The sequence below is a fragment of the Copadichromis virginalis genome, linkage group LG22 (assembly GCF_057382275.1).
Source record: "Copadichromis virginalis isolate Kocher_CV1m ecotype Utaka linkage group LG22, C_Virginalis_male_GT1.1, whole genome shotgun sequence".
Classification (NCBI taxonomy): Eukaryota; Metazoa; Chordata; class Actinopteri; order Cichliformes; family Cichlidae; genus Copadichromis; species Copadichromis virginalis.
The window spans coordinates 6,566,388-6,583,186 of NC_140638.1; the positions used below are offsets into that span (position 1 = coordinate 6,566,388).

General features: G+C 41.2%; 1 protein-coding gene across 3 annotated transcripts in view; it reads left to right on the forward strand.

The window, feature by feature from the left end:
* Positions 1–701: 701 nt before the first annotated feature.
* The window catches only part of pvrl2l (PVR cell adhesion molecule related 2 like), a 325,857-nt gene continuing 309,759 nt past the window's right edge, over positions 702–16,799 (forward strand). The window contains exon 1 of one of the 3 annotated variants that reach the window (XM_085445879.1): positions 702–1,418. In XM_085445879.1, the coding sequence (XP_085302005.1) occupies positions 1,331–1,418 (88 nt within the window). In that variant the 5' untranslated portion in view covers positions 702–1,330. The remainder of the gene's footprint in view (positions 1,419–16,799) is intronic. The other 2 variants (XM_085445881.1, XM_085445880.1) reach the window with 2 other exon arrangements.

Below are 16,799 nucleotides of genomic sequence, written 5' to 3' on the forward strand. Positions count from 1 at the left end.
CTGTGATTAATCTGTAGTAGAAAATGTGGCAATAGAGGTGGTCTGTTAAAATTTGTATAACAAAAGCTATTATCATAGATCATGTAATTATTAATATAATCCAAAAAGCAACAATTAAATGTTATAGATGGTCTCTTCCATAAAGGGAAATTTGCTATCAAAGATTTACCTTGAGTGCACGAGAGCTCAAACTTCTGATGGTTGAGTGCATGAAGTATGTTACAGAGAGTTGGGGAAACGCAGACCTAAAACTCTCACAGTTTGTAGGACATTTGTTCAGAAAATAACAAGAACTGTGGATGAAATAAATGTACAGTAATGTAACCTCCACACGATTAAGGGTCGCAGAAAATATTACCCAGAAGCCTGGGGACTTCAATTTAAGGACTCTGCTTGTAGAGTATGAAAGGCTACTTGTTTTTGCTTGCCCTAAATAAAAAGGTGCGATTGGATTATAAGTAGTTCCCCAACACTAGTTTATATAGTCATATGTGGGAAATCCGGAAATAACCAGTAACCGTGTGAATAAGCGGCAGCTCCGGGGAAAGTACGGAATCTTCGCTGAAAAGTGAAACAGAAACAAATAAAAAAAATATTATAAGCATGAAATTAAAATACTTAACTGCTTAAAAGATTCTATGTCGTTACTCTGTATCACGACGATGCTCCATCTCCAACAGTGAAAATCTGCTCCAACACACGCACGCACACGTGCGCGCGCACATATACACAAACAAGCGGCAGGTGTCAGCAGAACACACCCGGAGCTCACAGCACAGGTATGCAGATGCGTCCCTTCTGTATTTCTAACCTTTTAAACTGCACCGCGCTCGGATTGTGCGTCTGTGGCTGTGAGGGTTCAGTATTGCGGCTGAAGTCCTCTTGGTGACGCTCTGCTGACATCACTTTGATATTCCCCCACTCAGCTCTCCGCATCAGACACACGGAGCTCCAGCACTCTCACACACACTCCGTCCACACTTTGTTTCCATTTCGCTCCGCTCGCCTTGTACAAGACGCACCGGCACAAAAACACAGCCACCGGCTGCCTGCGCACTGCGGCCGGTCCACGTGGGGAGGGCTCTGACTCTTCCTGTCATTAACAGAATTAAAGCAAAGGACAGAGAAACTAATCACGGTCCAGACTGAGGAGAGGCGCGCTCAGAGCGGCAGGAGGAGAGAGAAGCTGTAACTTGGCTGCTTTCAGCGCAGGCGGTCTGAACTGAGCTCGAAGTTTCTTGGCTGATCGGAGAAGGAATAATTTGGAGCCCGGCTGAAACACACGGCGCTGTTGTGGATATTACGTCCACCTTATCTCCTGTGTATAAGAATGGCGAGAGATTACGCAGCGCGCTGCCCGGTGTATCCGATGAGAAACGCTTGGCTGGTGGCAGTAGCGGTCCTGCTTGCAGCCCAAGGTAAGTGTGAACGAGCCCAGCTGTGTTTCTTACAATGGAAGTCCCGTCAGTTCTTCGCCTCCTGTAGCCTCTTGTTCTCTGAATGTAGCAACCCCCGGCACTTTTCCAGCAGGGCAGCCCGCGTTCCCGGAGTGCTGGATGTTTGACGGTGTCACGTCTCCGCGTCCTCTCTGGCTGCTGCTCAGAGCGCCGAGACCTATTGTAAAAGTTTATTGTCCGAGCTCTACATCAGATCTGTGTGTGCATGTGTGTGTGTTGAGTTTCGGTAAGCCACGACGCGAGGTGTGGCTCTCCTGGTTTGCGGTGTTTGTCCTAATTCCTCGCCGCTTTCGTCGGCAGGTGACTGTTCAGGAAACCTAATCCTCCCTGAGCCGCTACAAACCCTTACAGCACGGCTGACCTGAAATCTGTGTTTACCTGTCGGGAAGCGTGGCCGTGAAATGGGGCGCTATCACAACTGCCGGTCCGTTTACTAACCATTAGAGTAATGGCAAAAATTGGTCCTCGTCGTGTGGAGCAACAGGGTGTTGATGGGGAAACGCGTTCTCTGCGGGGGATGAGAATGGCTCGGCCCCTGCTCTTGAGGTGGCCCTTCAGGAATAAATACCTTGTCAAGAGGGCTGCATGAATATCGACTACACGAACTGTATGAAAAATACACGAACTCCAGAATCATGGCAGAAGAAGCAGCCTTGCGAACACGCAGTGCATACAAATTTAAGAAGATAAAATGACGTAAATGTTAATATTATGATAAAAGGCACCCTGTAGTCAATTAAGAGACCAATACCAGAACATTTAGAGTAAAATATCTGAAAAAATTAATTCAGTGCTTTTCTTTTTTCAAATTAGACATCTTAAACCCAAATAAAACACATGTAAAACACTCAGAGTTGAATAAAGTGAGATAGGGGTCATAAAAACTTTAACTCCACTTTCTATATATCTACCTCTGTGCAGTGATGCATGTAACTGTGGCCAATATTGACTGATGGTATCAGCAAGTATCAGCCGAATGGTGCTGTGAACTTACTGTTAAGTGATGTAAGCACAATGCAAGACACTGTGTGAGTGTTTTATAAAACCTATAAGAAATAAGTTAGAGCAATATCCTGTGTTTGGGTATAGGAGGATTTACAATGATTGTACGCGAAGTCCCGGATGCAGCACAGTGAGCCACAAAGAGCAGCTTGTTTGATGGATTTCATCTTTAAACTAAAAAGCTTCCTGATCAGCACCTTTGACACTCAGCGAATAAACATGTGCCAAAAATAACGTCCCTGTGAAGTTGTTGAGTGGCGCAGAGACATAATGGGATTATTAAGGAAACGGTGACAACGTTTTCCATAAAATAAAAGCAGGTATAAATAAACCTGCTCATGAATAACAGAAACACTTTGCTGTCACTATAAAACGCACCTTTGATGGATAGAAATAACAGTAATCGCGTACGGGAAAGGTCACTAAAAGACAAGGTTATTGCTGCATTTATGAGGTTTTTTCATGATTCTGTTTCCCTGTACTGGAATGTCTTTACTCTGATTTTGTTGTATTTGTGATTTTAAGTTGAGATGTTAAAACAACACAGATTAGGTGTTGTAGTTTATTGCTGTTTAGATGGCATATTGACGTACCTGACTTGTTATCAGCACTGTTGCACTTGAATGGCTTTTCTAACTAGTCAAAGTCAGTCTGCACACTGGAACTCTCAGTTATGTCCTTTTACCATGTTACAGATTAAACATTAGTGAAACAAACAATGCTATGTGTCACATGAATATGCACGGTTTCTCAAAAGTACCTTAGATTCAACTAAATATTTACTTTAATGTGCACACTCGTGTACTTTCTTGGGACTTTCCAAAGTCTTTACCGACTTCAGCGGCTGTTTATGGGAATTTTCACAGTTGTAAACCAGTGTTTCAGATTATTCAGACAAGAAGAACCACAAGAATTGACAAATATGCTGTAATCCCCAACAGAAACTACTTTGAAAGTTTTTTCCCCCCACTGGAACCAGCTCCAATATTTATAACAGCAGGTAGTCGGGCTATAGTGATCGGCGTTAGCCTGCTCTGTCAGCATGAATCTGTCAGCCTGTTGTTTGCACCTGGGTATAACTAATATCATCTGTCAGAGCTCTCCAAAATTTTCACTGAGGAAAAAGAAGATGGGTCATTATAGAGCTGGAAGATATGTCATCTTGTGCCTTGACGTGCCTTGACGCACCTTGGAGACATGCCTGTGAGATCAAAGCAAACGGGAGGGCAAGTTATTTCGAGCCGGGGAGCCACAGAATCCTTCTTTGCATTTCGCTGTAGCATCTGTTGCATAACCGGTGATGGCGTGAACTGTTATTGGCGCCGAGTTTACAAGGCAGGAGGAAGATTTAATCTCGATTAGAACTAGCTGTGTAATGACATCCTTTCTCTTCCTGCGTTTTTGGAGCAATGTAAGAACGAGAAAACCCCAGTGAAGGAGAGCGTTCTGCTTTAGACCCCATGCTGTAAGCTCTCTAACACAGGTTGGAGAGAGGATGACAGATATTCAGCTGAGACTCTGCTACATTGGGTCTGTATTGTTAAAAAGCTGTCAGATTGTCATGACAGTATCCCCACAGGTTATGAATTCATTTTAACATGCAACAACACAACTGTCTCGTCTGAGGAAGAACATCTACACTCACGCTGCAGCTGCTTAGAAAGCGAGCTGCTGACAGAGGCTTGATTTTTCCAAGATTGCCCTGGCATATGAGGAAACAATTCGAAAGCGATCGTTGTATGTTTACATGGCAAATGCAATTGCGTAATTATGTGGAAAATTAACAAGCACTTTGCAAAAGGGGTCAACGGCAGCCGTGAAACCTTGACTGTAATATTGAAAGAGGAATGTTAACCTTCATAAAAAAGGCAAAATAGAGTTAAGAGGATATCATTGTGCAGCAATGATAATTAAGTCTCTTCAGGTAACCACCCCCTCCCCTTCGTGTCTCAATAGGCCCGATCCTGTGCTGAAATGTCAATGATGATGAGTCCCCTCGACGGCTCTGCAGAGACGGAGGGCTGATTAGCTTATCACTTGGAGAGCAGGCGGACGATGATTATCGCCCTCAGAGCAGCACAGCCTGATTATCGAGAGCTCTTATTAATGACTCATCTTTAGCTTTGCATTGCGCTATGTTGTTGTTTGCATATTTGTGTAGCGAGTGCTACACAAGCTCCAGTATCCATCTGTGATGGCTTTACTCCATGTGGGAATCACTGCAGAGGATCTCAGGGATGAAAAAGTCTTAAACGTTCATGTTGACCTACCTTCTTGCCTTAAAGGGCAAAACCCAAAACATACATCTGCATTTCTTTTTACATCGTCACGCCTTCAATTAAAAAAAACAAAAAAACAACATTTTAGATGTAGCTCTGTAATTTTTAAATTAACATCCTGATATGCACTAGAGACACTATATAGAGCATCTCATCTGGCCTGGGAATGGCTCTGGATCCCCCAGGAGGAGCTAAAAATTGAAGCTGTAGACAGCGACAGCTGGACAACCTCGCTTTGCATGCAACCGCTGCAGTCCGACTCTGGATAAACGGCAAAGGGTAGAGGGACGCGCAGCCAGTTTTAGTGCTGTAATTAAAATTCAGAAACAACATAAAATTGAAAAAAGCAAGAGTTCAAGACGTTCATCTGTGAGCTGCACATTACAGCCGATTGTGCGCTCTTGGCCTTTGGGATAGGTGCACAGTTATTTTAATTTTTCTCCATGCAGGATATTTTCATTTATTAATAACTGGAATAAGCCTAGAGGCTTTAAAAAAATCCAAATTTTTTTGAAAGCAAAGGGCAGTTTGTATAAAATATTCCAGCAATTTTCTCAGTTTAAAAAACATATTTTGCTTCTTTTCTTTTTTATACTAAGTTAATATACTGTGTTGTGTTGTTTGTTACGTTGTGATGTGTCATATCGTGTCGTGTTGTGTTATATGTAGTGCCGACGTAGGACAGTTTTTCCAATTTCATTGTACTACTGTACTATGTATGACTGTGCAATGACAATAAAGAGTTATCTTATCTTATCTTATCTTATCTTATCTTATCTTATCTTATCTTAAATCCTGGTTGAATACTATGTAGCAACCTGACCCTGGAGCCTCTGTTAGCTTTAAAAAGTGGTCTGTAGCGCAAAGGTCCCAGGCCCACTGTGGTCGATGATGTCAGACAGACAAAATGTCAAGAAGTGTATCTGGGGAGAACTGATGCTCTGTGTGTTTGTGGAGAGGTTTGAGGCAGTGGTTGTCATTGTTGCCATGAGAGTTGATCATAGGTATCGTTGCTGGGTTAAAATGTCAACGACCGTGCAAAGCAGCTGGATGCTCTGCAAGTTCCTACTCGGAAGGGCTTAATGATGTGTTTTTAGCATGTGACATTTCCCCCTTAACTGTTAAAAACCTTCATATTCATAACACTAATGACCTTGCTGAACAGAATAGTTAAGGACGCACCAGTCGGGAAAGTCTAGGCTGATGCCGATGTTTAAAAATGACAATTTAGCAGATGTGCAATGCGAATGGTTTTTAAATGTCGTTGTTATTTATTTCCCCATTTGTCACGGGAAAAAGAGAAATCAAAAAGCAACTGCACTGTTTTCAGTCTTCCAACTCTTCGTCACACAATCACGCATTGAGTGATTGATGTGACACAATGGTTTAGCATCAGCCGCTGCCATATTTAAATGTCTTATTTGCTGAAGAGCCAATGGCTGCTAAAGAAGCCATTATTATCCAGGGCATGACTACAGACTCGGTAATCAAAACTACTGAAACGTAAGAAAAATCAGTTGCAAAGTCATACAGTAAACTTATTTTCACACATGCGTTGGGGTCCAAAACATTTCAAACATAATTTAACCATCTGACATCTTTAGCCTGTCAGCTTCTTTTTACTAAGCCTGTGTGATATTTGATCGAGAACTGAGTCGGTATTTTCCTGGAGATTTTACAGAAAGCTGGTGGACTTTGCATCCTGCCTCTTGCATGTTTTACCTAGCCAGCACTCTTGCCAGGACTAGACTATTTACAGCTGTTGAGAGTGTGTCCTGTTGTCTGCTAAATGTGAGAAAGAGAAACGCTGTCCTGAGTTTGTCTGTGAAAACAGCTTAAGTCAAGTTTAATCTGACACCCGCCACAATACAGGCTGCTCTCACATTGGGACCTGCAGTTAAAAGGCTCAAGACTCAAATGCCAAAGGCTCTTCCTGCTGAGGGTGAAAATCATCAGGAGCAGATCGCTGATGCCCGTTGAGAGCTTGTGAAAGATTCGCACACTACACACGCTGTTTAGTAAAATGGACTGCTGTTTGTGTTTGCACGACTTTGTTTTTGTCTGTGTCAGAATCGATACATGCGGCGATGATTATCACCCAGCATAAAATGAAGTCTTATTGCTTATAAAAAAACTTTTCCTTTTAATTGCAGCTTTTCACTTCTTAATTGGTTCGAGTTGCATCACACTGTGATTTGTTTGTTTGCATTTCTGGTAAAGTTGGACTCTTAATTTTTGGCTCTAGGTTTTGTTATTGATCAAAGATTAAAATCTTAATGACTTCCCACGACTCTTTGTGGGCCAGTGAATGATGAACTATTGAGTTTGTATTGCGGGATCTTGCATAATACGTTTGGCTTGTGTTTGTGCCATCAAAGAAGTAGTTTCAAAAATCTCTAGTGCAGCTCTTACAGCCAGGGGTAGACTTTGGCTTGGTAGGTCACTCTCAGAAATTTTAAACTTGTTGCCATGGATACAGCTTTTGTGTCCGAGACAATATCACAAGCCTGTATTGTGTGTGTGTCTTTGCATGTCCTAAAAAAGAAGGTGTGCAGTTATAATTAGTGGGAATATTTCGGAGTTTGGGTTGATGTAAGAAGCTCAATCCGCCCAGCTTACTACAGGAAGCAGGTTTTACTTCATCACCGTGGGTGCCAAAGAGCCAGCAAGCATGTGTCTGCACTTGGTCAGCAATTTTCCTTTTTCTTTTTTCTTCTTTTTTTTTTCCACCTCTGAGGAAACAGGTTACTAAGCAAATTCCAGATCACATTTCTAGACATAAAGCGTATCATGGCTAACACCTTGGCATTCCTTTGTGATTCTACAGCAAACAGGTGTCAGTGGGAAGAGGGATTACAGAGCGTAGCAACAGGAAGAGGGCCATGAATCACAATGGAGCTGATCCAAGGATGGTCGGAGCACGGTTTATTCTTACAGGGTCCAGTCAGGTTTCACAGCATCACGAATGCCTTTGCAGATGACGTAAAAATGCACACACAAAGTCTCTTGCATACATACTCACACGATCAGTGTGGCCTCCTTTGCTAGTTTGACTTTTACCTGCATGCAGAGTAAAAAAATGGCCTTTCATACCCTGCTCAGTTTTCATTTTCCCATTCTTTTATTCAGGCATTCTTCCTCCCTGTCTTATTCTCGCTCCCTCTCTTTCACACTCATTCTTTTGCTCACGACCCTATTTTCAGTCAGCCTGGCTGGCTGCTGCTCCGTGGCGGCTCCCAAGCGGGGGCCCTTTTGTTGGAACAGCTTTGGTGGAATTAAAAAGGGTGCCAGGACAACCCCCCCACCCCAACTCTACTCTTCCTCTCTCAATCCACTCTTCTGCTTTCAGTTCTTCTAGGCCTCATTGTTTAGAAAGGGAGGGAGGGAGCTAGAGGGGAAATTCAAAAGTGTGAAAGTGTTTAGACAAGCGTCCCTGTTCTGTGTCCTAGTCTGTCCTCAGCATTCCCGTTACACAGACCACACCGACCTGCGTCCTTCCTTTCCTCCTGTTTATTCACCTCTCCAGATATAGCCTGCTGGTGACAAAATGGAAATTGCTTTTTACCATTTGTGTGCGAGTGCAGCGACCGGTCAGGCTGCAGCGTGACTTTGTGACATTTGCAGTTGTACCCATGTGGGCGATTAATAATTACAGTAACATTGTTTGCTTCACTTACATCATTATGGAGCTCCTGCAATGACTTTTTCCAATTGAGAAATTTAAGGCAGCGGTCTTGCTTTCCAAAATTGGACCATGTTGGCAGTCACTAAATCACTACTGGCACATTGCTAATCGTTGGTGAAAAGAGCCATTCTGGACAATGTGCAAGATGATTAAAGTGTCCATGTCTTTAATGAACAAAACATCAGAATACATTTTAAAACAGGAGTAACTGAATCATCTGACATTTACGATCCTCATAAAATAAAAAATTACCTTCTTAAACCAGATTGCAGTAACTGGAAAAAAGGGTCTATTTCTCTTCCATTACCTTTTACCACTCTGTCAACAGGTCACATGATACCATTTATTTAAGCAATGAAATGCATGGTTTTAGATATACTTCTTTTTATTTGACCACTAAATAAATCCTTTTTACCATATTATTAGAGATCCATAAGGTTTTATGAGACATGGTCAAGGACACGCTGTAGCCTCAAAGGATTCTGGGGGTACTGGACTGAAATGGGATCTGGGGAGGCCGGAGACCGTCTCAGTGCTTTGGGCTCTTGGTGGTGCTTCCTACACAGTTTTTGTGGTTTGGTGGGATACATAGTTATATAGTGATGTGGCCTGCTATTGGAGTGCTTTTGCTATAGTTTCATTTGCCTGCATCCAAGTAGCATCCAGATCAATGCCAGGACCATTTGTTTCCCTGCTGAACACTGGATTATAACAAGACGATCAATGTTATCCCCATCACCTCTCCGTGGTTCTAATACTGTGGTATATTGGTGTAAAAATACAGTATATTTTCTTATTAAGTGAAAGAGAGGAATCTTATATCATAGCAGAAAGACTTCTTTCTCAGCGCAAGTGAGAAAATGAAATGGCTTCAGCCTTAATGCAGTCTTTGGCCTTGATCACAGATTGCTTTTTATCTCAAATAACAGAGTGAAATTTATTTGCTAAAAAAAGACATTGAACATAACATCACCTACTATCAATCTTTTCGTGTCTGCCAGTTTCAGAATTGGTCATGTCCATTCTTCTAGTTGATTGAATCGAAATTGAAACCTACTTCACTGTTGTGGATTTTTATTCCTGCAAACCAGTATGATATATATATTAAAAAAAGAAGTTCATTTCCTGTTATAGTTCAAGTGCAAGCTCTAGACAGGACAGGGCATTTCGGTGTTGTTCCTGGATCCTCTTCTTTTTTTTCTCTTATTTGTAATAGCAAATATTCATTTTCAGTTCTTCATTCAGTGTGGCATAATGTTGGCCTTCTGTTTGACCTCCTAAAACTGTTGAACTCACTGTTGAACTTCAAGAGTTTTACAACTCCTGGAATTTCCTGACATTTGGTGAAAAAAAGCATGGAAAGGAAAATCTGTGTCTTAGGGGAATGAAGAACGCTAACATCTCACTAAAGTAATCGATTTGATTTGGAAGATTATAAAAAGCGGTTTTATCTTGGCTTTTCAGCCTGGAGACTGTTCTAGCAACAAGTTCTAGAGGTCAGTGGCTAACCAGCCAGTAGAGAGTGAGCAAATGAGCAAAAGAGAGAGAGATAAAGAGATAGAAAGGGTGGGTCGGTGATGGTGGTGGGAGATCTGTTTGTACTGATGAAATGTTAAAATGAAACTGGGCTGAAGACAAGGATTTGTGCACCTCTAACACTCTGGCTCGTCTCTCACCTCTGTTAACATCTTCAATATCACTGCCTGAACCAAATGCATCCCCGATGCACGCACATGCATGTGCACGTCTGTCGATGGGAGCCATCCTGATCAGCTGCGTCTGCTCTGACAGTGTTGTTTCTTATTTGCATAATACAAGCTAACATCTCTTCCCCTTTCCATGTTCACAAGTGACTACTGTTTAAACAGCCCATTTGTATTCAAGTCACATGCACATTAAAAGAGAATACCAGTGTCATTTAGAGTTACAGCCCATTTACTACCTTCTCTTTCTAGTGTATGTTTCCCCCCGATCATTCTGCAATGCATGCCATATGTAATTAGATCATTTTTAGGTCATTTTTCAATATATAGCCTGTGGTTATTTCAAACCTGGCTGCAAATGAATTGGCTGTCCTGGCAGACAAAGCAGTTGCATGCAAAAGAAGCCATGGATATGACAATTAAGTTTGTCAGGCTGCATATATTTCAGGGATTATTTCCTGGCAGAGACTGTCATGCCTTATGTGGCTGTCAGTCACCTGACAGGAAACAGTCTACATTTATATTAACAACAGGACTTGGTTTCCTGTCAGGCTTCAGTGAGAGACATTGAAATATTCTCTTTGCTAGGAGAGGTCACTGAATGTGCAGAACGATAAGCAAACGGATGCTTGAATGTGCAAACAGTAACCTAGAAAAACTAGAAACATCCGCCTGCATATAAGTGTACCCTTTAAGAAAGTTAATAGTTGTCTTCCTATAGTGCATTACTTCTGTTACCTTCGTGCATGCCTTTATCCTCACAGCACACTTTAAAACATTTTAAGGCTTTTCTTTAATGTTAAGATGTCATCCAGAGATTGAAATATCTGCATAGCTTAATGCCTCTAAGTGCATTTCTATATATAGTCTTTTTATAGCAAGAGTTGTAGAAAGGGTTCAATAGAGCCTTTTGTGGCTTAAGTGGAAACTGTGAAAGATGTGTGTGTGTGTTTGGTGTCTGAAGTTTAAAATCTGTATGGATGGAATTAAGGGAGCCCGCTAAAGCTCTGTAACTCTCGCCTCATCTGCTCTTGTGGCGAGGGGCTCAAGGCTACATTAGCTACTGCTAAGACTAAGCTGAGTGTTTGACCGAGCTGTTGGAAATTACGTTTGGGTAAATTTGGCTCTGTGTTTTGACGGGGCAGCACGCATGTAATAAGATCTGTTGTGTTGATTTTAATCTAAAAAATGGTATGATTATAGGAGTGCTATAGGAATGTAGCATTCAAGTAGTGAAGTCTAGCAAAAGTACAGATGATGGGTCCGTTATCCTCAGGTGGCATAGTCGATACCTTCCCATGTCTATTAGCACAACTCTAAATATTATGTATATGATAAAAATGTTGTAATCTGAGGACTGTATAAAGCCACAATATGATATTTCTATATGTATACTGAATTCTGTCCACGTGACCCAAAAATAACTGCTTCATCTCACATCCAAACAGTATATCCCGATGTGGAATCAGGCTTCCTCATTCCTTGTCTTTTCCTTGGGGTTGCTTCCCAGTCTCATTACGTGCTCCTGCATCTATGCTTCTGCACCTCCCCAAGTCAGATGTTGGTGGAAAGTTTTAGTTTGACAGCTGCAGAACAATGTTTTGCCTTTCTTAGTTTCTCAGTTTCTTCTCCATCCCACTCCCCGCCTAGAGCAAACTAATTCTTGACTTTCCTATCTCAGATCTAAATCTGAGGGTCAACTCTTTAAATACACAATTCACTGAGCTGAATTTCTCCCGTGAATCCAAAACTGAGTTTTTCTCTTTTTGCACAGAAAAAGGTTGATGTTCTTTTGACATTAAACTAATCAGTATTCCAGACAGAAGCAGACATCCGGTCTTTTGGTGGCCGCCAATAAAGGTTTTCTTTTGCATGATAGAATTACCGGGTTTATTCAAAAGGAGGCTTTTCCTTCTTTAATGATATATTATTGTCAAATGACTCGATATTGCCCGGTGCTTTTCTACAGGCCCTGTGGGCTTTCTTCTCATAGCTCATTTCATTATTTCTCCTCCCTGCTGCTTTTGATGCTTACACTTACCTGTCAGTTAGTCAGTTTAAAGTATGTTTGGCTATTTCTTTCTGTCTTTCTGTCTTTCTTTCTTTTATCTAAGAGAGGATTCTGTCCAAGTCCTGCTTAATTAGACCAAATGAAAGTGCAAAACAGATTAGTGAGGCTAGTGCTTGTAAATAGCTTCTGCTGAACATCTGTCACCCTTGTAACCACTGTGTCCTTGTCGGCATCATGGGGCTCAGGATATACGTGGTGGTCAGATGGCTCTGCACAAATGTCTGTGTGTGTGTGTGTCTGTGAGAGAGAGAGAGTGTGAGTGTACTTGTAAGATTTTCTCTTAGGATCTGTATAACTTTTGTAACCTGAGAGTGAAGCCTGTTTTTGAAAATTTGGGCTATTTTTGCCTACTTGAAATTTAGAATAAGATTCTGTTCGAGGGTTCAGGTTAGATTTACTGAAGTTTTAAGTTTGCAGATTTTTGGCCAAGCACTTAGTTGCAATTCTTTGGATAAAGTGGTAACAAAGAGAACATTGCTATGATAGTGTGCAAGTGCATGTCTGCTATTTCTCTCTGTGTGTGTGTGCGTGCGCTTGTGACAAAGGCCCTCTGTTAGCTGCACTGATACAGCCACTGTGGACTATGTGATGGGTGAGGATGTGAGTCAATGTGACACACAGAGGCATGCACACACATCTTTAACCATCTTTTCTTCCTCTACCCCTGAGATCGTTCTTTTCTCATCTCCTAATATATATTGGAAATGGATCATAGCACATGGACTTAAATAATACTGCAATTGTCAAAACCCAAAACTCATTAATGACATAAAGCGCTTCACTGTGGCTCAAAAGACTTGTACACTCTAGTCACACATGAACTGCTTCCATGGGAGAAAACATTTATATTTCACAGGTTTTCACATTTTTTTTAAAAAAGCACAGAAGGTTCTGATTTTAATTAGGAGACTCTCATTCCCTGAATGTTTTCTCCTATTTTAAGAAGCCTGGTTCATTTTCAATGCATTTATTAGTGCAGATGCATGCTCATTATAGAAAAAGAACAATAACTAAAGAGCTTAAACTGAGCAGTGTAAATCTGAAGCTATGGTTGATAAATGGTTTTAAATAAGGTTGGGGACAATGAAGGATAGTATAGCTGACTAGCAAAAATGAATAATGTGCTATTGTGAGCCAGGCAATTATGGCAATAATCTGCTAATCTGCCTGCCACATTGAAATTGGAATATCCTACCATCCATTTTCTAATACGCTTATGCTGTTTGATGCTGTGGGGAATGCAGCACATTTAAAGTAATGCACTGACTGAGAAGCGGTGCGCGCCCTTAAACCAGGTTGTGATATTTTACCTCAAGTCTGCCAAAAGTCTTAAAATTGAAAAATTGAATAAAAACAACACCTTTATTTAAAAATGCTGGCATACACATATTTACCTGCTGTACTTAAAAAATACAGTGCCATGTTTATTAAAACATTTTATGTTCTTCTGTATTTGTATGCATTGTTGCTAGCTAGCAGTCTTAGCAACACTAATAGATGGTCAAAACCTGCATAGGGTCATTTTAAATAAGAAATAATTGCAACCACAATAGGCCCTGCAGTCCATGGCGGGCAGTTCTTAACCTCTGCATCTTATTTTATTTAGTAACCGCACATCAGAGTGGATTAGCCAGCTGTCACAAATGAAGATTTTAGTGTTATTCTGGGGGGAATAACTCTTTGAATCTAAATTCTGAGTTTGTATTTTTTGTATACAGCGGGGAAAATAAGTATTTGACACATCAGCATTTTTATCAGTAAGGGGATTTCCAAGTGGACCATTGACACAACATTTCCACCAGATGTTGCCATCAAGCCAAATATTGACGTCATACAAACAAATCAGAACATATAAGTATACAAGTTAAACCACAATAAATAAAGTGAAATGACACAGGGAATAAGTATTGAATACATGGAGATAACAAGGGGCAAAATGACATAGAAAGCCAGGAGATCACCTGAAATCTGTCAGTATTGATAGAGAAATCCTGTCCCCTATCAGTACTAATTGATATCAGCTGCTTTAGTCCTAATTGATGGCCTATAAAGGCTCCTCATTACCCAGAAGGCACACAGGAAAGACTTCATGATGGGTAAAAGCAAAGAACTCTCTCAAGATCTTCGTAATCTTATCGTTGAAAAGCATTTTGATGGGAATGGTTATAGGTGCATTTCCAGAATGCTGAATGTTCCTGTGAGCACTGTGGGGGCCATTATCCGGAAATGGAAAGTGCATCAGTTCACCATAAACCTGCCACGATCAGGTGCTCCACGCAAGATCCCTGTCCGAGGAGTCCAAAGAATAATCAGGAGGGTTCTCCAAGAGCCAAGAACCACTCGGACAGAACTTCAGGAAGACCTTGCATCAGCAGGTGCTGTTGTTTCAAAGAAAACTATAAGCAATGCACTGAACCGCCATGGCATCCATGCACGCTCACCACGCAAGACTCCATTGCTGAACAAAAAGCATGTCAAGGCTCGGTTAAAATTTGCGCAACAGCATTTGGAGAAGCCTGTGGATTATTGGACGACTATAGTATGGTCAGATGAAAGCAAAATTGAACTTTTTGGCAGTCATTCTACACACCATGTTTGGAGAAGAAATGGCACTGCTCACCACCCCAAGAACACCATACCAACAGTCAAGTTTGGGGGTGGAAGCATCATGGTTTGGGGCTGCTTTTCAGCAAGGGGTACTGGCAGACTTCATATTATTGAAGGCAGGATGAATGGAGAGATGTACCGGGACATTCTGGATAAAAATCTGCTGCCATCTACCAGGAAGCTAAAAATGAAAAGAGGGTGGACATTTCAGCAAGACAATGATCCCAAACACAAGGCCAAGGAAACAATGAAGTGGTTTCAAAGAAAGAAAATCAAGTTGCTTGAATGGCCCAGTCAATCACCTGACCTAAATCCCATAGAAAATCTATGGAGAGAACTGAAGATTAAAGTTCATAAAAGAGGCCCAAGGAACCTTCAAGATTTAAAGACCGTTTGTGTGGAAGAATGGGCCAGAATCACTCCTGAGCAATGCAGACGACTGGTCTATCCATACAAGAGGCGTCTAGAAGCTGTAATCACCAACAAAGGCTTTTCTACAAAGTATTGAATAAAGTGTGTTCAATACTTATTCCCTGTGTCATTTCACTTTATTTATTATGGTTTAACTTGTATACTTATATGTTCTGATTTGATTGTATGACTTCAATATTTGGCTTGATGGCAACATCTGGTGGAAATGTTGTGTCAATAGTCCACTTGGAAATCCCCTTACTGATAAAAATGCTGATGTGTCAAATACTTATTTTCCCCGCTGTAAATTTAAGTTGAGATATGAACCACGTTGTTTCCCAAAAATATGACATTTTCAAATAATTTAAAACCCTAAATAATACTCCAGGTTAGCAATATATTTGAGAAAAGGTAGTTAGCGCTAAAGATACCTGAAAGAAGAACTTCCAAAATTTTAGCTTTATTAGTAAAATGTTCGGTATAAAAAGAGAATCTGAAAGAAACAAGAAGTAAAATTAAGTGGGGCTCAGCATTGTGTGAAAGCCTGTGGCTAAATACTTTAACAATGTAGGGATAAACAAAGTGTAACCTTTGAAAAATCAGAATCAGAAATTGACTTTTTGTTGTGAGCTTACTGACAGGAGCTGTACGTGAATTTGATGAGGTTTTGTAAAACTGTAACTTTAATTTCTAATTACTGTCAACTAAAGCCAACAATAGGTGTCAAGGTGACAAAGGAGCGACTAAAGCATTGATACTGTTACTGCTTAAAGTTATAAAAACAGTTTGGAAAGTTGTATTGCTGTTTTATAAGTACAGTTTTAGCCATCGCCACAGCATGTAATTTTTTGAGATGGTCTCTCCTTTCATATTCGAGAAAGTGAATTTCACTGAGCCAGCGACTCTCCTCCTCCCTGCCATGGTGTTTGTGCTTACCTCAAAAAACTCCATTAACTAAGGAGCTTGGATTGGAAAATAGAAATGACTTGTGTGCCTGGGTTTCTGACCTCTCCACCCCCTCATCCCAGAGTCTATTTCCAGGTAGTGGGCTTTTCGAAATGTGAGGATGATTTCTTAATCCCCAGGGGTGCATCTGAGGATGGAAGCGAAATGCTTCAGCTGTTCTCGTTTCCCACCATGCAAGTGGCCTGATGGGTGGTAGACTGCCGACTGCCCAGTTAGCTGGACGGAGAGAAAAGTGTGCTAATGAGATGTGTGCTGCTCTTTCATGTGTGTCCTCTCCTCTTCGCAGCATGCCATTTCTCTGTGGGTGTCTAAGCTATAAGCTTCTAGGTTTCTGACTGTTAATGTACAAAGTGACCGTGCCTGAACTGAAAGTTAAATACGGTTGGAATTGAATCAGGCGTTTTTCAATATGAAAGGGAGTGTAAAGGGCCGTGTGCTAATGAGAGGGTTTGGATCATCATTCGTTCCTTACAGTCATCAGTGGCATAAAACCGGCCAACAGGAACAGAAGATAGAACAAGGACCGGGATGACAGCGCTCGCTAAAAGCTTAAACAAAATCAGTCGACAGCCAAAGTAATTTATTAATGAGTAAAAGGAATTATGGCACATCTCTATA